The sequence below is a fragment of the Melitaea cinxia genome, chromosome 7 (assembly GCF_905220565.1).
Source record: "Melitaea cinxia chromosome 7, ilMelCinx1.1, whole genome shotgun sequence".
NCBI classification, from domain to species: Eukaryota; Metazoa; Arthropoda; class Insecta; order Lepidoptera; family Nymphalidae; genus Melitaea; species Melitaea cinxia.
The window spans coordinates 1,562,803-1,585,638 of record NC_059400.1 but is presented as its reverse complement, the minus strand read 5'-3'; the positions used below and the strand labels follow the sequence as shown (position 1 = coordinate 1,585,638).

Below are 22,836 nucleotides of genomic sequence, written 5' to 3'. Positions count from 1 at the left end.
GTTAACCTAATATCGACGCCACAGGGGTACTATTTCTTTTTTCAAGTAATTTAATTTCCTTCATTTCAGAGTACGGTATATAATTTCATAAGGATTAATTTTCATTGTTAGGGGTAATTATTTTTTTTTCTGTGTAATTAAATATTAAATATATTATAGCTGAAGCGATTTCTAAATTAGAATCTTAAATTGGTTACTTTCGTTATTTATCAGGTAAAAGGAAAAAATCAAACGAATAAATATAATTTATTTTTTTTATATTTGCATTAGAATTTCAGAGGCGTTACAACACCACAGAGCAATTAGATCTTAAATTGTGAAAGTTATGGAATGTTTAGTGTTTAATCAACCTCCTCGATGGTGGGTCCGGCACCGCCACCGGGGGCTGCGCCACCGGCTCCGGGCGCTCCGCCAGGGAAGCCCGGCATACCACCTGGCATACCGCCTGGCATGCCTCCGGGGACTCCTCCTGCACCCTGGTACATCTTAGTAATGATCGGATTGCAGATGCCCTCTAATTCCTTCTGTTTGTGCTCGTATTCTTCCTTATCAGCGAGCTGGTTCGAGTCGAGCCACTTGATGGTGTCATTGCATTTGTCTAGAATGGTCTGCTTGTCGGAGTCAGTAATCTTGTCCTTGAGCTTCTCATCCTCCATTGTAGACTTCATGTTGAAGCAGTAAGACTCGAGGGCGTTTTTAGCCTGAATGGTCTCCTTCTGTTTTTCGTCCTCATTCCTGTACCTTTCAGCCTCGTTGACCATGCGCTCGATTTCTTCCTTGGAGAGACGACCCTTGTCGTTGGTAATGGTGATCTTGTTCTCCTTGTTGGTCGATTTTTCGACGGCTGATACGTTTAAGATACCGTTTGCGTCGATATCGAATGTAACTTCGATCTGAGGAACGCCACGAGGCGCTGGAGGAATACCTGTCAGTTCGAATTTACCGAGGAGGTTGTTGTCCTTCGTCATCGCACGCTCACCCTCGAATACTTGGATGAGTACGCCGGGTTGGTTATCGGAGTATGTGGTGAAGGTTTGAGTTTGCTTGGTGGGGATGGTCGTGTTGCGCTTGATCAAGGTGGTCATGACACCGCCGGCGGTCTCGATACCGAGCGACAGCGGAGTGACGTCAAGCAATAGCAAGTCCTGGACCTCCTCGGACTTGTCGCCGTGCAAAATAGCAGCTTGTACTGCAGCACCGTAAGCGACGGCCTCGTCAGGGTTGATGGATTTGTTAAGCTCCTTGCCGTTGAAGAAGTCTTGAAGGAGCTTCTGCACCTTGGGGATACGAGTGGATCCACCGACAAGTACGATGTCGTGGATGAGAGATTTGTCCATTTTGGCGTCTCTGAGAGACTTTTCGACGGGCTCCATGGTGGACCTGAACAGATCAGCGTTCAGTTCTTCGAAACGAGCTCTAGTAATCGAGGTGTAGAAGTCGATACCCTCGAAGAGAGAATCGATTTCAATACTGGCCTGGGTCGAAGACGAAAGAGTTCTCTTCGCCCTCTCGCAGGCAGTTCTCAACCTACGGAGCGCCCTCTTGTTGGTGGTAAGGTCTTTCTTGTACTTCCTCTTGAATTCCTGGACGAAGTGATTAACCATACGGTTGTCGAAGTCTTCGCCTCCCAAGTGCGTGTCACCGGCTGTGGACTTGACTTCGAAGATACCATCCTCGATGGTCAGGATGGACACGTCGAAAGTACCACCGCCGAGATCGAAAATAAGGACGTTACGTTCTCCACCTCCCTTTTTGTCAAGACCGTACGCAATCGCAGCAGCAGTCGGTTCATTGATGATTCGGAGAACGTTCAAGCCAGAGATGGTACCCGCATCTTTTGTGGCCTGTCGCTGTGAGTCATTAAAGTACGCTGGAACCGTAATTACTGCATTTTGCACCGTTTTGCCGAGGTAAGCCTCGGCTGTTTCCTTCATCTTTGTGAGAACCATTGAACTGACTTCCTCGGGGAAGAATGTCTTGTCTTCGCCTTTATATGATACCTTAATCTTTGGTTTACCTCCATCACTGACCACTTCAAACGGCCAGTGCTTCATATCAGCCTGTACGGTGGCATCTTCGAATTTGCGACCAATAAGTCGTTTAGCATCTGTAACATAGAGAAGGCTAATGAGAAGCTTATTTATGATACTTATCATTGTATAATATGTTGAAAAAAATTCTCAGATTATTTTTATCATTCAATATGTTCAGAGACTCTAGTCTAGTATATTGGGATATCATCATAAAAATTCCAAAAAAGTAAAATAATCAAATTTGGAAATGAAAGATAGTCTATACAAAAATTATTTAATTGATAAGAGCTAAAAAATAGCATATCTGGTCTAACAATAAAAATGAAAGTTCAAAAAACCACAGGATGTTGCTTATCAAAACAATGCAATGATAAAGTACTAATATGAATTTCATATTCATCCGACCAATACTATGAGTAATCAAATTTACCTAAACATGAGTCATCAAAGTTTGGATGACTGATGTCAAGGTTTCTATATATTGCATCAAATTGGCAAACAAATGTTATAAATTTGTCAATTTAGCTATGTAAACCCCTTTCTAATGAAAATAAATCTTTATTTGGACCAATTACTTGACAACCTTTTTTTTTTTTTTTTCATTTACAATTTATTAGTATTCTCGCCCATGTTCTATAATACACCTTATTGCAATCAAAAATACATCTACAACCACTAAATAATAATAAGGTTTATGGCATGTTCTATAACTAATTGTAAAACAATAAAACTTATAAATATGCAATAAAGACTACATTTTTATCATTTATATAGATGCATCCAGAACATCATGGCTTAATGATAGTACCATTATGATAATTATTAATTACCAATATTCTCATAATTATCTAATAAACATTCTTTTCTTTATCCACATTATGTTACAGACATTGTAGTCACTTTGAAGATTAATTATTATTGTAAGCATCAAGGATGGATATTTACAATATATATTTAAAATTGTGTATATACATTTTCATATTAGCCATACATGGTGTTGATATTGCAGATTTTCTATTTTGTAAAAACTTGTTCTAAATTAATTTCTATTATATAAAGGAGAGTATCACTTTTAATTTATAAAACGAAATAGCAACAATAGTAGGCACAGCTTAGTTATCAAATTATTAGTTATTTTTGGTGGTAAATTAGACCCACGCGGCCATGATGTAAACCGTTAACCATAAAATATAACTTACCGAAAATGGTGTTGTTAGGGTTCATTGCCACCTGGTTCTTAGCGGCATCGCCGATGAGACGTTCGGTGTCTGTGAACGCAACATATGAGGGCGTAGTCCTGTTGCCCTGGTCATTGGCGATAATTTCCACTTTACCGTGTTGGAAGACACCCACACACGAGTATGTGGTACCCAGATCAATACCTACCGCAGGTGCTTTAGCCATCTGAAACAATATCAAGATGTCGTTAAATTAAATATTTCCTTCATAAAATGAACATGAATAATTATTATTCTCGACTAATATAACCTTAATAATTTAATTAACGGTATAATTGCGATCTGATGTAAATTAGGCAACGTATTTCCATACAAAAAAAAAAAAATCACGCGGTAAACGCATGGCGGCCATCTATGTAAGCGAACAATCGATGCGGGAACGTTCGGAACGTTCTGGAAACGTTAGAGAACTGACAGAATTAGCATAAAGCTTAAACAAATGTAATACTGAAGACCTAAAATTGTTTCAGACGTAACCACGTGTAATTAGAATTAGTAATTTAAGGTTGTCCGTGCAAAAAATATTGTTAGAATCGGTAATAATAATCATTATGAAAGTTACAACAAGGTATGTTTTAAAAAGACAAAACTGCAAAAATTACATAAATTATTTAGTGACTAATCGTGGAAACAAGTTCCAAGGTACTTTCCGTTTAATATAGGACCTACTGTTTTAAAATATCACATATAATATTAATATAGAACAAATCGTTAAATCTTATGAATTATAATTATAAAAATATAAAATTCAAAGAATTTCAATACTTACTGCTTCAGATTTAGCTTCTTCTTTATAAGACTTAATAGTAGAACACTCAGCAAAGGTGCGCGATTGACGGCCTCTTTTCACGAAATAAGATGGCGCACGACGCTGTACGGGGACTTTATATCCGAGTACGTAATCACTAGACGTCACGAGCGCTTTCTGGAATATTCCTGGCTTTCGACCAATAAGATTAAACCATTTTTGGCGGGTAACGCTACTATTGGTTTGAATTTTCTATTCCAGGACGTCCATATTGAATTCAAGCGTTTTCTGTCATAAGCAGTGATGTTGCATCCTTAAAATATATCGAGTATCGACTTTTGTTTTATTTTGTAGCTTGTTACAAGATAAAAAATAAGCAATATTTTTTGGACTATTTTCATTTGTTTCCTTAAATTTAAAGAAATAAAAAACGTTTGTGTATACCAATTACCCGATGCGCTGATTATTGAAACTATTTTTGAGGAACCACGCATTTTTGAATAATTAAGCAAATTTATCCTTTGATCTAAGGGAAGGTCAGATTCAGAGAGTTTGTTATGAATAATCTTTTGAAAACTATGTATTTCTTGATTAATTTATTCTGTCCATATTATTGTTATTTTAACTATTTTTACGTATAAATCCTGAGTTCGTATTTTATGTCTCCTATTTAATAATATATTAACAGAGCTGAATGCGATATTTAAATTATAATTCAAAAATTAGTATTAATTGCCCATATCTGACGAACTGTAAGCGATAAAAAAAAAATTAAGTTTAAGGTGCCGAATTAAATTTAAAATAGAAGCTATTCAATTTAATATGCATTTTCTAACCTCGCAATGTACGTAACTACGTATATTCGAAAGTAGTTTAGTTTATGTATAGCTATTTACTCATTATAGAATAATAAACACTCTAAATACCACTCACGATTCATGTTAACTCATCCTATTGTATTTTTATCTATTTAGTGAATTTAATATAGGTCAGAAGGCTTTTTTCTGTAGCTTAATTAGAAAGATCTAAAACTACTTAACATTTGGAGTTACTGTCTTGTATTAAATAAAATTTTATATCGATATTTTTCAAGCACAACATTAATAATTGAGTTTGACATCGTTGACATTGAGTGCCTACCACAGATAAAATATTTGCCGCCATTTTGCGATAGAAAAATAAATCAATAAAGCAAGGTGGGGTGCAAAGTATAGCCAAGCGCATTGCGTCTATTGATATATTTATGTAATATGGCTGTACTGGCTTGTTATGTGACTTCGTTAAAGGGGAAGGTTCTCAATTCAACTGTATTTTTTTCTTTTAAATGCGTGACTTCATAACTTTCTTCTGGGTCTACCTACCGATTTTGATAATTCTTTTGTTATCGAAAGCGTGGTACCTACTTCTTACTTGTCATGGGGTCCCGTTTAAATTAGGTTAAGATCGTCAGATTAGTAGTTTTTGAATTATTTTTGTATTCATCATCATCATCACATCAGCCTTTTGCAGTCCACTACTACTGGACATGGGCCTCCACAACCTATTAAATAATATAATATCATAAGGCCTCCACAAGTTCACGCCAAAAATGGCGTGAACTCATATGTTTGGCCCATAGTCACCTGGGCAGGCGGGTTGGTGACCATGCGGTGGTATTTTTGTATTACTAATTATAAATAAATAATAATGTCGATGTACTTTGAAGTTGATTCTTTTTTTCGTTTGCGAATTAATACATCTTTACTTTCTTCAATAACTCTTGTCTTTCTATGACCATGTATTAAATATACGAGTCTCAATTATTTTGTTGTACCTACTACAACTATACAAAATAATAAAAATATTACAATTAGGGCCTATTTCACTCGTTGTGGATAATGCTATTTGACGAATTACGATGTAACTTTTTGAATTCTACTTACTATATTTATAACTTTTTTCTATTTTCAAATATTAATCTAAAAGTTGTCTCTTACTATTTTTGTACCTAACTTTTTTTTAAAGTGCCAAAATCAAAAATAAATATTTCTGCATGCATTAAAAACATTTTTGAGTCATTTTGTAGAAGAGCTTATTATTATATGTATAATTAACTATGTATTACCGACTTAGAATGTCTATTTAGCTGAGGATTTGCAAGAAACTCAAAGGGTACCTCTGTGGGGTACCTAATCTTAACTAGGTAGTTTTTAACTTACTTTTTATTCATTTTTGTATTACAATGTAGAATGTTGCTAATTATGTAGGTAATTCCAATAGCCGCTTTAAGTGTATTACTGTACTTGTACACGGAAAATTTTATTTTTTTCATTTATTTAAAATTGGATACTAGCGTTATTTCCGATTTCAGTAGTTAGCAATAAAACACGTTCTAACTCACAAACTTTTATTAAAACAGTCAAATCAAATAAATAACTTTCACACGCCATTTTGAGCTAAAAATAACATTTAAATTTTTTATATAAAATTCAAAAACGTAAAAACAGACACAATATACTTTGTGCAACATCAGAAATCTTTACATGAGTATTTTAGTATATTTTTCACTTTCCCGTGTCCAAAAGTTTATACATTATGTAATAAGTATTTACTATTAACATGACAATAGTATATTTGTTTTACTCAATGAGAAGTAAAGTATAAGTTGTATGACTTATATTGTATAAGTGGCAAAAACCTATAACACTATGTTATCGATTACCACTATGTAGGCTATTTTAATTTTGTCTTATTTAGAGTTAAGAAATTGTTCTTCTTTAGAAAAAAAAAGTATTAGTTACGAACTGCTTCATTTTGAATATTTAAAAGTATTATACCATATATTTTTGTACCTAATATTGACTTAAGTTATAATTTGTCTTTCACACTTACATTAACACACTTCTTCTCTTATCGATTATTTAAAAATATTTATTACAAGAAAAACAACAAACATATTTAACAAAAAAAAAGCTTTCCCTCATAAGTGAATTGTATAAAAGCATTCTTCTTATTCTAACATAACACGAAATACCAATTTACAGTAGACAAGCTCACAAAAACTCAAAATTATTTAAAAACATTTTACACCATATTTTAATTCCATATGAGATTTCATATGTACTTCCCAATTTCTAAGAATTCATGGCAAAGGACATACATGTCATGTGATAACAATAATAAGATATAAATTACCGTAGTCTGATTACTACAAGCAAATGTTTCGTTTTGCTCATGACCTTTTATTTTTAATTATTTTATTTTGGAAATACATTACAAATATTCAATAAAAATATGTACAAAAATCATAAATCAATCAAGTTTCCAAATAAATTAAATACATATTGTATTCGAATTATTACACTTCTCAAGGTAAACGAATTATTTTGTGATATGGTAATCAGGCTTAATCGATACTATTGTAGCAGTCAAAACTATTTCAGCTTATTTTTTTTTTAATCACAATATTTGTCATCATCATCTTGGTCATGTTATAAATACAAACTTCTTTTGAATTTTAAAATTGAATAAATTAAAGATTAAATATAATTGAATTGAAAATTGAAATACTTAATTTAAACTTAATTTGAAATACATAGGTTTTTATTAAAAACGATTTCAAAATGATAAAGATTATAAATACGTAATGCTGTTAGTTTTTGTTTAAAAGAGGTATATCCATTTAGACTTCAATAAAATCATGATATAGTTTCTCGTCGGTCCTAGAAAGATAAAACATTTTGAACTTATGTTAAATAATTGGCTTCGTAAAACTAAATTTAGATAAACGTGTAATTTACTAATAACGGAAAATAACAGTAAACTCATTGTTTCCTATAACAAAATTAATTATGCGCCACGGTTCGCTTAAACCGTAATTTAAAATTATCATATCGAAAATTTCGCTCGAGCGGGTGTATCGTTCCATAGCTTAATTGGCTAGAGCGCCGACACGGTCAGTCGGAGACGCGGGTTCGAACCCCGCTGGAGCGGTCAATTTTTGATATGATATTCAAAAATGTTTAGAATTCCTAATGTGGGTAACACAACAATAAAATCTTAGATATTAATTATATATATGTTAATTTAATCTATTCTTCATATAATTCAGTCACAGTAATTTATAAATTAGCGTAATTTCAGGTTATTTTGAGGAGACTGCTTGACGTGTGAAAAATTTTGGCTTTAGAAGCAAAAGCTAATGCAAGGGCAAAACAAATCTAACTTGATGAGGCAAACCAATATCAATCAACTTACCAAAGCTGGCTATAGAGTTAAGGCTTATTAAATGTGTATTTAAATGTCTTACACTCACCCACATAGCTATCTCCATTATTGGTATTAGATCCTCTCTAAGAAAGTAGCTAGCCATATTTGCAATACCAATTGTACAGGTGGCCCTGTAACTACTATAGATAATTTCCCATATGTAGACAAAAATAAAAAAAGAGAAATATAAAATTTTATTCACAACCTGAATTCATCTTATATTTTATATATGAAGAACAAGATTATTATGTTAACGGGAAGAGATTTATTTCCTTGAAAGTCTGAAATTACTAAATCAAATTTACTATACCGTATTTACCAAAATTAATGTATGTCATCATGCTAAAGTACCAATGTGTCAACTAATCTGAAGGTTAAAACTTAAAAGGTAAAACCGCGAGGGACGTTAGTCAATACTAAAACTACGACTAGATTGTAGATCATGATATCCTGAAGTAGGACTGGTACATGGAACCCAAAGCGGTTGTCAGGAACCACGCGAAACAGCACCACCAAGTTGCGAAGCCGAACAACCCTCGATATACTTGTTCTGTGAAAACCTGAATGTATTTTAAATGGTATTAATTTCATTTTATATAAATAAAGTAGCTGGCCTGGCGAACTTTGTACCGCCTTTTTTTGTGAAAATAATAATTAATCATTTAGAAATAATAAAATATAGCCTATCTTATAAGTTGGATCAAACTGCACACAGTGTTAAAATTTGATTAAAATCGGTTAAGTACTTTAGGAGTCCATCGCAGACAAACAACGTGACGTAATTTAGATAAATATCTTTAAAACACACACAGTCGTCTTTTTTTATATCATTAGGTGACAAACAAGCGTCTGGCTCACCTGATGGTAAGCGATTACCGTAGCTTATAGACACCTGCAACACCAGAAGCATCGCAAGCGCGTTGCCGACCCAATCCCCAATCCCAGGAGAGCCCTCTGGTCACCTTACTCACCAACAGGACCAGAATACTGCTAGAAAACAGTATTATTTAGCTGTGATCTTCTGTAAGGTCGAGGTTCTGTAAGGTCCATGTTTCTAAAGTAAACACCTTAATGCTTGTGTGATAGGTAACAGTCGACTGATATAGCAATTTCTTTTTGGAAAATATAAATATACTTATACATAAATAAATACATATACACAACCCGTGGAACAGAACAGACCACTACAAAGTGCACCAACGGACTAGTCAAAGACCTAATTATATAATTTTACTAGTATTTGACTTAGAGAGGCCTGTGTCTAGCAGTGAAATACGTAGCCTGAATTGATGACGATGGTGAGTGATAATTTTATAAAGAGGTTATACTAAAGTCTCTAAATTAAATAAAAAAATAACAATATACTTTAATTTTTTATACTATTGTTTAAAAAAAAAAGATTCCTTACCATTTTCAAATTCTCCCACGCCATTTGAAACTGTTCCATTCCTTCAATATTTTCAACAGGTTTCTGTTCTGGTAACGCAGCCTCTTGTTTGTAAAATAAAGCTGCCCACGAGTACCCACCGAGTGTCTTATACATAAGTGCTAAATACAGACACATTATGATAGGACATATGTACTGTAATGCTACCACGCATAGGTAGTAAAATACTGATGCTATCTGTAAGGTAAAATATAAATTTATAATTCTTTCGGCTAACAAATTAGGAATGTTTATAAGTAAATCAATGGGTTATATTTTACTTATATGTAATGTATAAAATTCTCGTGTTGTGGTGTTTGTAGTTAAACTCCTCCGAAACAGCTTGACCGATTCTCATGAAATTTTGTGTGCATATTGGGTAGGTCTGAGAATCGAACCACATCTATTTTTCATCCCCCTAAATGTCAAGGGTAGTCCACCCCTAATTTTTTTTTTTAATTTTTAGATAAATTGTTTATTCTTTATTTTATTATGATTTGGCGTTGAAAAATACATACAACCTTAAATTTTCACCCTTCTACCACCAACCCTTTTTTTTAAATAGCGTTTAGCGGCATGACAACGTTTGCCGAGTAAGCTAGTTTTTTTATATTATTATCTTATGTAATGAATTTATTGGAAGTCGGCTTGTTCAATCAGATCTTGTCTGAACCAACTTCCCAATGTGCCAAATTTATACTAGAGTTTGTAATTAGTAGTATTAAGTTAAGATCTAGTAATAATTTAGTATTATAATTTAGTTTATTTAAGAATGTTAAAATAGTTAGTTTTATAATAGAAAAGTTTAGTATAGGACTGTCATGTACATATGTATAAAAGTCCCTAATAAAGATATTAAAAAAAATAAAAAAATCTTATGTAATGTGTGTCATTGTAAATTAATAAAAGTAGCGTACATAAAAAAACATATAACAGTAAATTAAAAAATAAAAGTGTAAGTAGTCTGGGAATATAAAAAAAAACAACAAAATGAAAAAAAAAGAGTGCTTAAGACCACCCGTCTGAAGTAAAACTTCTTTAGCTTCATCTAACTTATATCTCTCTCTGAACTTCCGTTCACCTCGCCCGATCACACTTTTCATTGATCACACGTTACGCTCTCGTCATGCATTCACCAGCTTAGAGTCCAAAGTCCAAGTCAAGCGTGCGTAAAGAAGCTTTACTTCAAAACTGATAAATCAAAAAATTCGAAAACAACGTGTGCCTGTAATTTCATAAGTCGGGGTTCTAAGTATAAGTTAAGGTCTTGCTGTACACATATTTACACTGTTTCAATCATACATATTACTATTAACATATGTATTTATATTTAAGTCTTTCATTATACATTACAAATGTAAATATTACCTTTTTCTGCAGGTCAATATTAGTTATCCTTCCAGCCTCTTTCTTTTGTACATCAAGTCGCTTCTGAGCCATATCTAAGTACGCTTGTAGTTGTCTAGGCATTAAAGCTATCCGAAGCAGTATTGTAGCTATAACTAGCACTAGACGAAGGGAATCAAATGCTTGGTCTGTCATGCTGAAATGACATAAATAATTTTCAATAAAAGTTATCTGTTTATGTCAATTTTTTTCTTGACACGACTTTGTGCAAGTTACAACCATTATTACAATTTAAAAATAAAACATCAGGCAAACCAAATATTGGAAAATTATAAGTCTAACTTTTGTTTAAATCCAATATACATATAGCTAATCTATATTTTATCGAATTAATTTACCAGTTCATTGATGAAAACAATAAGACAAAGTTACTCCACAATTTTTATCACTATCAATTGTTATCAATATTTTTTTTTGAAAGGCCAATAATAAATTCAACATGATACTTTAAAATAATACACCTCAAAATATTTATTGTAGATAATTAATAATTTTGTACCATATAATGTTACCATAATAAAAAAAATAATAAAAATCTCACAGAGGTTCAGTCATTCCTGAGAAAACTCTATCTGCCAGATAACGCCTAGCTACTGGTCGTAGCCATAGTAAAGCCAATGCCGCTGGCAAGCACAGGGAGGCACTTAGTAGTAGACTTGCACCTCTGCTGCCTTCATACTGACTGAAAAGATTATTTTACTTAAATGAGACTCAAGAAATTATATATCAGTTATATTTTTTTTTTGGGTGTAGTCGGTATGTATGTGCTTGTATATACTGTAGGTGTATGGATTTGCATGTGTGTGTATATAAAATGAATCAACATTTTTGCATCCGTGCATGCATTATAAGCAATTAATACAATATTGGCAATACGCCAATTGAACTCTAGTGTCCGTGATATTACAATATTTTAACATAGATGTTAAAGTGTTGACAGATAGTTTATGAGATATATTAAAACACAGCAATTGACTTAATTACGAAGTGTTATATAGGGTCAGGGGTTTCTTAACACATATATCCTTTTTTAAAGTTAAATTTTGGATCTTATCACCAACCCGCAGTGGAGCAACGTGGTGGATTAAGCTCAATCCTTCTCCTACGTGGTAGCAGAGGCCTATGTCCAGTAGTAACAACCGCTCTGGTGTAGCGGTGCGAGTAGTCACCTAAAACACCGACGGTTTGCGGGTTCGATTCCCGCTCGGGATGGATATTTGTATTTGAACAAATATTCCTTTTTTGATTTAGTTGTCTGTCCTTGTGGGTCTCCCTACCGTTCCTCGGAGAACACTTTAAGCCGTCGGTCCCATTTGTTATCATAAATACCTGATAGCGATCGTTACTCGTAGTAGGGAACATATTCGCCAACCCGTAGTAGAGCAGCGTGGTAGTTTAAGCTCGAATCCTTCTCCTACACCCTACCCAACAGTACGACGTTACAGGCTGAATGCATGCCCAGTGGTTGGATGTTACGGGCTGAATTAAATTGATTCTTCTTTGATCTTAAAAAATAAAGTTAGCAAATATAACAAGGCTCTTTATTATAGTTTAGCATTTAATAGCTATTCACCTTAGAGAATCCCAATGCATTCTAGCAACTCTTAAGCCGGGGAAAGTAAACAAAGTACCAATAATAGCTGCCCACACTGCTAACGATAGTTTCAATATCAACTTTGACGCTGGACCCCTGGAAATACAAATGATTAATATTACAATATATTTTTCTAATGTTTACGCGAATTTCACTCATTATAATGAAACAACTTTTTCGGAATTGAGTCCTTCCATGATCATGGTTGTTGTAAAGTATCCGAAATCGTGTATTTCTATTTAGTTCTAATATCCATGTATTTCTATTCAGTTCTAATATTTCATTGCTTCATTTCAGCCTATCGCAGTCCACTGCTGGACATAGGTTCCACAAGTTGGCGCAAAATGGCGTGAACTCATCTATGTTTCCCACTAGGCAGGCGGGTTGGTGACCGCAGGGCCGGCTTTGTCGCACCGAAGACGCTATTTATTATATTCTGATATTTCATGTACACCTATTTGATCAAGCAGATTTTAGTATATAATTGCATGTTTCAATAAAAATAAAACTTACACAGACGACAATCCTTGGTTTTCAAGGAATTTGGAAGCGTTTTCATAAAAGCTGTCATATGCGGGGTCCACGCCTACTTCCAAATTTGATTCATCAACTATCAACACTGCCATAGCGATAAGAAGGAACACACAGAATGCTACAATGCATGTCGACCGTTCACCGATGGATTCTTCACTTGTGAAATACTGCTTTGTTAGAGATAGTAGGATTTTACTGAAGGTTTGCTTAAGTCAATTATTCATACAAATATGTGGTATACACACAATCGGACAATTTATACTAATGTTACAAAACTGAAAAATTAGTTTTTTTTTATTGAATATGCTAATCTCAGGAAATACTGGTATGAATTGAAAAATTCCACTATATAATATGGCTATATAATATTTTAGTATGTTTTCATTAAATTAACGACGGTAAAACAGCGGGGTACAGATATTAAGTATTAATTAAATTTGTTTTGTTTCTGTATCTATTCACTTATGGCCAGTTTCAATACTCTATCTATCTCTAAATTTGCTTACTAGCGATAGATTTTTGACACAATTTATATGGAGTTAACGTCAAAATTCTATCTCTAGTAAGCAAATTTAGAGATAGATAGAGTATTGAAACTGGCCATTAATTTGCTAGTCCAAGATTTGGACACCTGTAAGTGACTTAACAGACTAAAAATTTTAAATGAAAGAATTAATTTAAAATGTAAATCTGTAATTTATATTATCTATATTTCTCTTTTAATAATTTTTTAATTAAAAAAACACATCAGATCAAATAAAGCTTGTTTTCATATCGAAAAATTTCCATTAATTATTTTGTAAAGGATACAATGAAAATAGTACTACGAGCAGACACCATACCATACTTAAGTTGAACTCATCTTTCAAAGGGAAGAATGATGTATAAATCTTAAAAAAACAGAAAACACATTACTTATATTATATGATTCAGCTTGTAACATCCCCCTGCTAGCATAGGACTCTTTCTCTATATAGGAGTAGGATCAGAGCATAATCCACCATGCTGCTCCACTGTGGCTTGGAGGATATGTTCCCTTCTATGAGTAACAATCACTCTCAGGTATTTATGATAACAATAACCCACAAGGACGGACATCCAAAGTGGAAAATATATTTGTAGAAATATGAATATCCATCCCGAGCGGGTATCGAACCCTACAAACCGGCAGTGTACTACACCAGAGCAGTTATTACTTTTATTACTTCACAGCAATATATAAGGAATAAGAGCTCATTAAACAAGCACAAGAATTTTCTTATATAATTATAATTTATTTTGTAAATGTAAACAGCTAAATAAAATAACTACTTAGAGTAACAGTTATAGAGTAAGATCCCCGGCCTTCTAGTCCTTTCTTATTTTATGATGGACTAAATATATACAATGGAGCAGTATTAGTGTGTACAGTAAAGGTACACAAACTGCTAGCTGAGGCCGAGGATCTTGTATTGTTACATTACATATGTTTGTTAACTGTAGTTAATTAACAGTGTTGTTGAAACAATGTTACATAAGGAATACAATTATTGCACAGTAATTCTTACACTTTCTAACTACTTTTCTATACCTTGTCCTATACCCAAAGATTGTCTGGATTAAATCACTCTTTTAGCTATAAGACGAGACGTACATCTTTCTCTAATTGTACTAATTTTGTTTTATTTCTGTATCTCTAATGGTGTACAATAAAGAATATATTAAGGAATGTATACGTACCTCTGACATTATATACACAATTCCCGTGTATAAAGCAAAATCTACTATCCATATGTATTCTGTGTAGAATCTTAAATGAACAACGTCCAAGGGAGTAACTGGAGTTGTCTCTAATTTTATATCTAAACTACGTGGTATATGAAAAGTCTCTGGCTTTCCATTTAACTCATTTTTCCCGCCTTTCTTTCCTTTCGGTTTATCCTTCGGTACGCCCGCTAAAGTCTTTAATTCACTGTTATCTGGATACAAATAACGATATAATCCTTGGGAACATAATAACCATCTTGCAAATGAGTAATTACCAAGCTTTTGTATCAGTGATACCATATTCAGTGTTATTACCAGCTGAGCTCCTAGTAAAGCCTAAAACCACGATTATTTTTGATTAATTACATGTAATAATTTATTAATAGCAACCCGCTATCGTTTCCGTGTAACATACCATTGCTGTATTAATTTCATTGGCTGGAAAATCTCATGACCGTCTAATTTTAATGAATTATTTTTAATTCTCTCCGGGATCTCTAACCTCAATCACTACTCCCACACAAAATATTATGAACTATTACGAATATGAATAAAGGTTTTATCTAGTTTATGTCATTTAAGAGACAGCTATATAAAAACTTTATGTGATAGAAAGAGGTGTGAATATAAATAACCTGTCAAAAATAGTACGTATTTATTTTAGTAGATTTATGTAAAGTAGTATTTGTTTAACATTCTTTATAAATATCAATCTCGTTCCTTTCATAAAATTGTAATCGGTTATTAAACATTCACAATATTTATTTTAATTTAATTTTACCAAGAAACAATCAAACAAACTTATAATTTTGCTTTAAGCTTAGATACTTGTAAAATTTCAATAAACTCATCTTTTTAATTATCTTTACAAATGCAATTTAAAATATCAAGTTGACGTTTTTGAAATTGTTTAAATTTTATATAATAAAAGCAAAGCAGTAAATATTAAAAAAATAAAATAAATAATAAAACACTCTAATGTAATTTTTGATACACTTACATTTAAAACGTAACTTTTAAATAATCATATGTTTTGGACTATTTTTTATAATGGTATCCCTTTGTAAATGTCGCGTTGCGCATCGATGACGAGTTCACTCGCTTGAAAATCTTATTGATCGATTTCCATTTATTTCGGTTACGTCGCCGCTGAAGTCCGTTCGCAAGCGGATGCGACGGACCAGATAATTTTTTTTTTTGTGTATTGTGAAGAAGAAAAAGCAAAATGGGGTCGTTGTTTCGAAGTGAGGAAATGACTTTGTGTCAACTTTTCCTACAGAGTGAAGCAGCTTATGCTTGCGTGTCTGAACTTGGTGAATTGGGTCTTGTACAATTTCGCGACGTGAGTATAAAACGCCCCTTTACAATTTTTAAGCTTATTAAAAAATACTTTAACTATTTAACTAAGAGATTTAAAGTATTGAAATGAGAAAGAAAGTTTTTGACTACTATTTATCGAATATATCTTTTCTAGTAGTCTCCTAAAGATATTTGTTTTAATGGCCTATAAGTATACATAAAATTAAATATTTGCCGAATTAGCAGTGATATTTATTTATGTCATCTTAGAATGAAAAAAGTATTAAAAATACAACTTACAGTTATGTTATATAGAAGTATATTCTCAGTTTAATTTATAGAAGCCCTAAATTGTTAGATCATAAGAAATTTAATTTGAGCTTAATGGCTAAATAATTTTTATTGCTTATAAAGTGCATTTAGTGATCCTCATCGAATTAAAAATATTCTATTTCTAAATTTAAAAAAAAAAATAGGTTTTTTGTATTGCCACAAAGTCAGGATTATTTTTAGGTTTTGATAAGACTTTAATATATAAATTGGAATTAAATTTATCTTGGAATTATAGAAGAATAAAATACATAGATATTTTCAATATATATTAATATTTAAAACTTATCTTAACCGAGTTATTTATCGAGTATATTATATATATATGACTCATATTGTCAATAATATAGGTACAATAATTCTGCAATTATGATTTTAATTAATCGACTATGTTTATAAGGAATAATGTTCTAAGATTTTATTTTATTAATAATAATGATTTCAATTAAGCTGGTATGTATTAAATGTTTTATATTGATTGATATATAAATACTGCATAAGTTAGATACAGAGATAACTTATAGTGTAGAACATAATACAGTTACTTTTTATAATATTACATTTCTTAACAATTCCTTGCAACAAAATTTACATTCACATTCATTTAAATCAAGTAGCTTTATAAACTTAATTTACTGAAACTAACTATAGCTACAAATACAATCATTGATAAAAACCAATATAACTATAATTTAAAACGATGATTTAAAACTGCTTTGAAATTCTACTTGAATAAAGAAAATTATGATTTCGATTAATTCCCACATAATGTACATTGAAAATTATATAATTTATCATATCAAAATATTATATAGTGTGTATCATGACTTGTCCAATGTAATTACATACAATAAAATATGTAACAAATATTCAATGTTAGTTTAATTTACTGACAACTAATCTTGAATCATAAAAAAATTTCCACATATTTGACTAGGCGGTTTATGCTGTTTGTTCTTATCCTACTTTGTATGTGGAGTTGATTCCCACTCTGATATATATTATATTTAAATATATTTATTTGTATGTCCCTATTTCCAAAACAATGTTCTATACCAGTCAACTGTTACCTAAAACCTAAACTACCTATTTATGTGTAAATTTATAAAAAAAAATTAAAACAGTTTTGTACAGTTTAATATTTCTTACCTAAAAAACAGGCCATTAAATTGCCTTAGGAAGAGATGACTGTTTATGTGTAACATATTTATTAATTATATTTGAGTGTTTGTTTCCTTCACTGACGTTCAATTGTTAGTCATTGTCACTTTATGTTTTCTTAATAAGGATGTTCTTAAGTGGAAACTAAATTAGTTTTATAAACACTTCAAAGATACTTAGACTAATAAGCAAGCCTTGTAAGCAATGTTTTTTATACCCTTCACTGTATATGGAATGGTATCCAAAATAATATAAGAGATCTCGGTGTCAACTTAATTTTCACACCTCCAAAGAACATTGTCGACATCATTTTAGGTATTTTGTTTTTAAAGGGAAACCACTAATAAATGTGTTAATTCTATGTCGTTCTAACTATTTGAGTTTGAAAAACCTGTAAATATTATTCAAATTGTGTTAGTAATGTAGCAATAATTGTCATTTTTTTTGAAGCTCCTCAGTATACCAGTATACAATAAATTGTTGGGCTTTTTTTTTTTAATTTCACTGTTGTTTTTTTTTTCATTTATTTTAGAAACACAATTGTTATACAATGTGAAAAATCCATTTTTGACAGTAGTTTCAAAGCTTTAGTTCCCTGAATATCTGGTTTGAATTGATTATGGATGTAATAATGCAACAAATAGAACATTTATATAACAGTCCAATAAAATAGAGATTTATTTAAAAATATATCATTTTACATAAGTATATAACTTGACATTTTAGACAGCATCCGGAATCATGTAGGATGTGTGTGGGACAGTGAGACTATGAAATTGGATGACATTGTATGATTTTTTTCATATAGGTATCATCTTTGTGATTTTTCTTTCATTCACTTCAGCCTATCGCAGCATCCTCCTATCGGCCTCCTTCTCGAAGTTATTGCAGCCTAGTTGGAGGGTATGGCCTAGGTAAAAATAATTCTGAACAACTTCAAGAAAGGGTACCATCGACCGATACCGGTCTCGGTATAACTTGGTTAGTAAACATAACTTTCGTTTTGTCTAAGTTCATACCGAGGACGACTCGTCGAGAGGATTTGGCCTAGCTCATCCAAAGTCTCCGCAAAAATGACGATAGACTCGGCGAAACGAAAGTGAGAGATGCATTTGCCGTTGACGTTGATGCCTCGTTCCAAGGTCTTAAAGACATCCTCCAGCACAGTGGTAAAAAGTTTCGGCGATATTACATGTTAGTACCTAGCTATATCGCAAGTCGATATGACATCTTCGCAGAGTCCAGGACAGCCCAGGTCTCGACAGAGTCGAAGGCTTTCTCGTAGTCCACAAATGCCATACACAGCGGCTGATTATATTCACTTCTTCTTCTATAATTTGCCGAACAGTATGGAGGTGGTCTACGAAGCTTTCGACGAGACGATTTATAACGACCCTCGATACCAGCTTATACATTTCTGTCAATACTACAATTTTTTTTTTACAATTAGACCTTCCGCTGTTGCCAAAGCTTTCAGTAAATTACAGTACTTTTCTGTTTTTTTTTTTTTTGGACATTGGTCATGTGAATAAAACAGGCTTATGTATATGACAGATACTTTACATTATGTAATACTATAAAAACGTAATATTGTTTCAAATTAGTTTAACGATCACTCGTCATAATGATATATATACCAAAAGAAATAGATACTGAAATTTATATATGTATAAGGAAAAAAATACCATTTACAGTGATGCCAACATGATGAATAAAAATCTAATTACATATTTTGAAATCATGTGATTTTAATTTTGTGTATTGTGGTAATACTTATACTTATCATAATCAATATTGAATTAATAATATTCGTATTTTTTTATCTGATAATTTTTTATCGTCTTATAATATCAATTACATAAGTGTATAAAAAACAATTGATGCATACATTTTTTTATATTTTGTACTAGCACCAGTGTAATATTAGTAATTTTAATAAGAAACCTTAGTTTTCCATAGTGATAATATGAGATGAATTTTTACCCGACTGCAATTGGACTAAGCTCCTTATTTAAATTTTATCAAATTCCATACTGCTTTGACTTTAAATTATGTATAAAATTTCACGCTTCGAGAAATACAATTTGCAACGAAAAACTGCTATAAAGGCTTCAGGGGATTCCCATATAATGTCTCGTGATTATGAAAAAAATACAGCATTCAATTATTTTATTAAAAACCTTTGTGTGCAAGTTTTACTCAGTTTAAGATTTTAGATTGACATGGTTACTTTTATTACTAAAACTTCATAAACGGGATAATGATGGAACGGAAAATGGTAAATACCATATTTTTTATTTGCATTTTGCGACTCTCGTGAACACATTCGCAGTTAATGTCAAAATATCGAGCTCCGCAAAATGAAAATAAAAAACATGGTAAATATCCCGTTTTTGGATAGTTTTTGACTCGATATTTATGTCGTACCAGGTCGGATATTTTTATTTTGCTGCTTGCTAGCTGACCCAACAGGTGTCCTATTCTACGAACTGACAAACGCGTGAAGTTAAAATAATCCCTACATTTTCAGGCGTTTCCGATTTTCATCTTTTCCTTTAGGACTTTTTGCATTGTATTAGAAATATTTAAAAAAAAATTAGCCGAATTGATCCAATCTTACCAATTAGCGATTAATTTTTATTTATGTAGACTAGTTTCACCCACGTTAATTTAAGAAAAAAGAGTTACTCCAATATTATATAGCCGTATAGCTCACCTCGATAAATGGGCTAACACTGAAATAATTTTTCAAATCGGACCAGTACTTCCTGAGATTAGCGCGTTCAAGTAAACAAACAAACAAAATCTTCAGTTTTATAATCTTTACAATTATAAATTACGCGTCACGTTGTTTGTCCGCGATGGACTCATAAACTACTTAGCCGATTTTAATTAAATTTGCACACCGTGTGCAGTTTGATCCAACTTGAAAGATATAGCCTATCTTTTAATGGCCTATCTTTTTATTTCGATACGAAGTTCGCCAATTTAGCTAGTATTAGTATAGATTTAGGTGTACACAGTACAGATTAATCATAATCTTTCTTATATATCAAAATGAATCGCAAAATGTGTTGCTAAGCGCAAAACTCGAGAACGATTGGACCGATTTCGCTAATTCTTTTTTTAAAATGTTCCTTGAAGTACGAGGATGGTTCTTACGGAGAGAAAAATTCTAAAAAAAAAAAAAAAAAATAAATTTCCTGAAAAAGTCTAAAAACAACACTTTTCTATACTCCCATACAAAAGATTTGTGATAATACTTAAAAGTCACTGTTAGGCGATACGAAGTTCGCCGGGTCAGCTAGTCATTAAATAATAATATATTTTACTTTTGTGTACAATGAAAGAAGGACTGATAATTATAATTACATATACAGAAGTCAATTAAAGTTTACATAACGTATCAAACTCGACTATAAATGTGTCATTTACGAGCATAGTTCATGTTCGTACAGTTTAATCGGCTTTTTGTATCAAGGCTGTTTATGTAGTTAAATGATTTCATTAGTATATAATGCCTATGTAACATGTTGATTGTTTTTTTTTTTTTTTAATACTAATTTGAAACCTAAAAAAAAATGTATGACAAATTGTTGGGATCGATACGATACCAATTAAAAAAAAAAAACCAGATCAATGTCAATGACATGAATGTTATTTATGCGTAGTCGTGTGACCGTATTGAGTTCTCTCCAGTTAGATTAATTAATATTAACGGTTACAGGCTTACGGCTCATCTCATGAGTTCTTGTGTGTTGTTTTATAGCCTTACTAGCTGACCCGGCGAACTTCGTATCGCCTAACACAAAATTTATCGTATGGTATTAAAGTTCAAATTGACTTTTAAGTATTATCACAAATCTTTTGTATGGGAGTATAGAAAAGTGTTGTTTTTAGACTTGTTCAGGAAATTTAAATTTTTTTTTTTTTTGATTTTTTCTCTCCGTAAGAACCATCCTCGTACTTCAAGGAACATTTTAAAAAAAGAATTAGCGAAATCGGTCCAACCGTTCTCGAGTTTTGCGCTTAGCAACACATTTTGCGATTCATTTTTATATATAAGAATAGGCTTATATCCCTCCTTAAAATATTAGTTATCTAATGCGATACTAATTGGACTTGTAAATCCGAAGAAAGAACAATTAAAATGTTCGCGTCGTTTGTGTGCCGAAGTGTTGATAAGGAAAATGTATATTAAAGCAGGCGCCTTGGCGTATAAACAGTCTGAGAGGGACGAGGGTCGTCATATTTAATTATTGTATCGAACATATAAGCTATTATCGTTGATGGTAATTGCTTTTGCTTATGACCTTTTAACGACGTTGGATAAATTTAAAACAAATAAAAAAAAATAACAAAGGAACAAAGAAACGACTGTCTAAGTTGTTACTATTTATTTTATTTTTAATTTTAAAGGTAAAATCGCTTGCTTTATATGTTCAGAGAATAGGTCCTGCTCCGTTCTCAGAAATTTGCAGTCTCGCACTGCTTGAAGCGAGCGGCTCCTTACTTTTTTTAGTCATCAGTCTCACTTCTGTTATATGAAAATGTTTTGCTCTTTATGGTGAATTTTAATACTGACAGTTCCATTCACAAATCTTTAATTTCTTTAAGGGTCTTGACGTTTTTAATAACATTGGCTTCCGTCTAACGGATAAAACTTGATTATACATTTAACTCAGTTTGTTACGTGATGTTGTAAATTTTTTTCTTACTATGTATAAAACTTTTACCATAATTATCTTCTATACTTCCTTGTTCCGCCACAAAGTTGGCTGTTACGTAGGTAAAGGAGAGTATACATCAGCAACTGTGCACTTGCCAGCTTTTCTATCAAGTTTGTTTGATACATCTAATAGTATAATTATCTTTTAAACCAAGATAGTTCGGTAGCCGCTGGGTCCAGTTCACGTTTTCCTCTTCCTTTATAGATTGACATCACATCAAAAACTAAACTTGTACACCCAGATTGACGCTATCGAACAATTTTTCATTCCACGGATGTTCAGTATGTCAACTTTTTGTTTTACAAGTTTAACTTATTACAAAAACTGGTTACTATAATTTTA

The 22,836-nt window shown here is 32.2% G+C and overlaps 3 protein-coding genes across 5 annotated transcripts in view; 1 reads left to right on the top strand and 2 right to left on the bottom strand.

Moving 5' to 3' along the window:
* Positions 1 to 240: 240 nt before the first annotated feature.
* Positions 241 to 4,143, bottom strand: LOC123655192 (heat shock 70 kDa protein cognate 4). Its single transcript, XM_045591029.1, has 3 exons — positions 4,041 to 4,143; positions 3,233 to 3,437; positions 241 to 2,107 (listed from the first exon to the last, which is right to left on the bottom strand). The coding sequence occupies exons 2-3, from the start codon at positions 3,435 to 3,437 to the stop codon at positions 342 to 344; spliced, it is 1,971 nt and encodes a 656-aa protein (XP_045446985.1). The 5' UTR covers positions 4,041 to 4,143; the 3' UTR covers positions 241 to 341.
* A 4,300-nt stretch (positions 4,144 to 8,443) lies between these two features.
* On the bottom strand, positions 8,444 to 15,513 carry LOC123655020 (transmembrane protein 161B). The gene is made up of 9 exons (XM_045590868.1): positions 15,390 to 15,513; positions 14,948 to 15,310; positions 14,039 to 14,118; positions 13,208 to 13,423; positions 12,674 to 12,790; positions 11,642 to 11,782; positions 11,062 to 11,236; positions 9,676 to 9,891; positions 8,444 to 8,827 (listed from the first exon to the last, which is right to left on the bottom strand). The coding sequence occupies exons 1-9, from the start codon at positions 15,390 to 15,392 to the stop codon at positions 8,708 to 8,710; spliced, it is 1,431 nt and encodes a 476-aa protein (XP_045446824.1). The 5' UTR covers positions 15,393 to 15,513; the 3' UTR covers positions 8,444 to 8,707.
* A 522-nt stretch (positions 15,514 to 16,035) lies between these two features.
* LOC123655190 (V-type proton ATPase 116 kDa subunit a1) overlaps positions 16,036 to 22,836 on the top strand; it is a 48,717-nt gene continuing 41,916 nt past the window's right edge. For all 3 annotated transcript variants that reach the window (XM_045591024.1, XM_045591025.1, XM_045591026.1), the window contains exon 1: positions 16,036 to 16,316. In XM_045591024.1, the coding sequence (XP_045446980.1) occupies positions 16,200 to 16,316 (117 nt within the window). In that variant the 5' untranslated portion in view covers positions 16,036 to 16,199. The remainder of the gene's footprint in view (positions 16,317 to 22,836) is intronic.

Coding starts and splice junctions, on each gene's coding strand:
- LOC123655192 (XM_045591029.1), bottom strand. CDS start 3,437: ATGGCTAAAGCACCTGCGGTAGGTATTGATCTGGGTACCACATACTCG. Junction 2,108..3,232: donor CCCTAACAACACCATTTTCG/GTAAGTTATATT, acceptor TCTATGTTACAG/ATGCTAAACGACTTATTGGT.
- LOC123655020 (XM_045590868.1), bottom strand. Junction 14,119..14,947: donor TTGTGTATATAATGTCAGAG/GTACGTATACAT, acceptor TGTTTTTTTAAG/ATTTATACATCATTCTTCCC. Junction 9,892..11,061: donor ATATTGACCTGCAGAAAAAG/GTAATATTTACA, acceptor TTTACCTTACAG/ATAGCATCAGTATTTTACTA.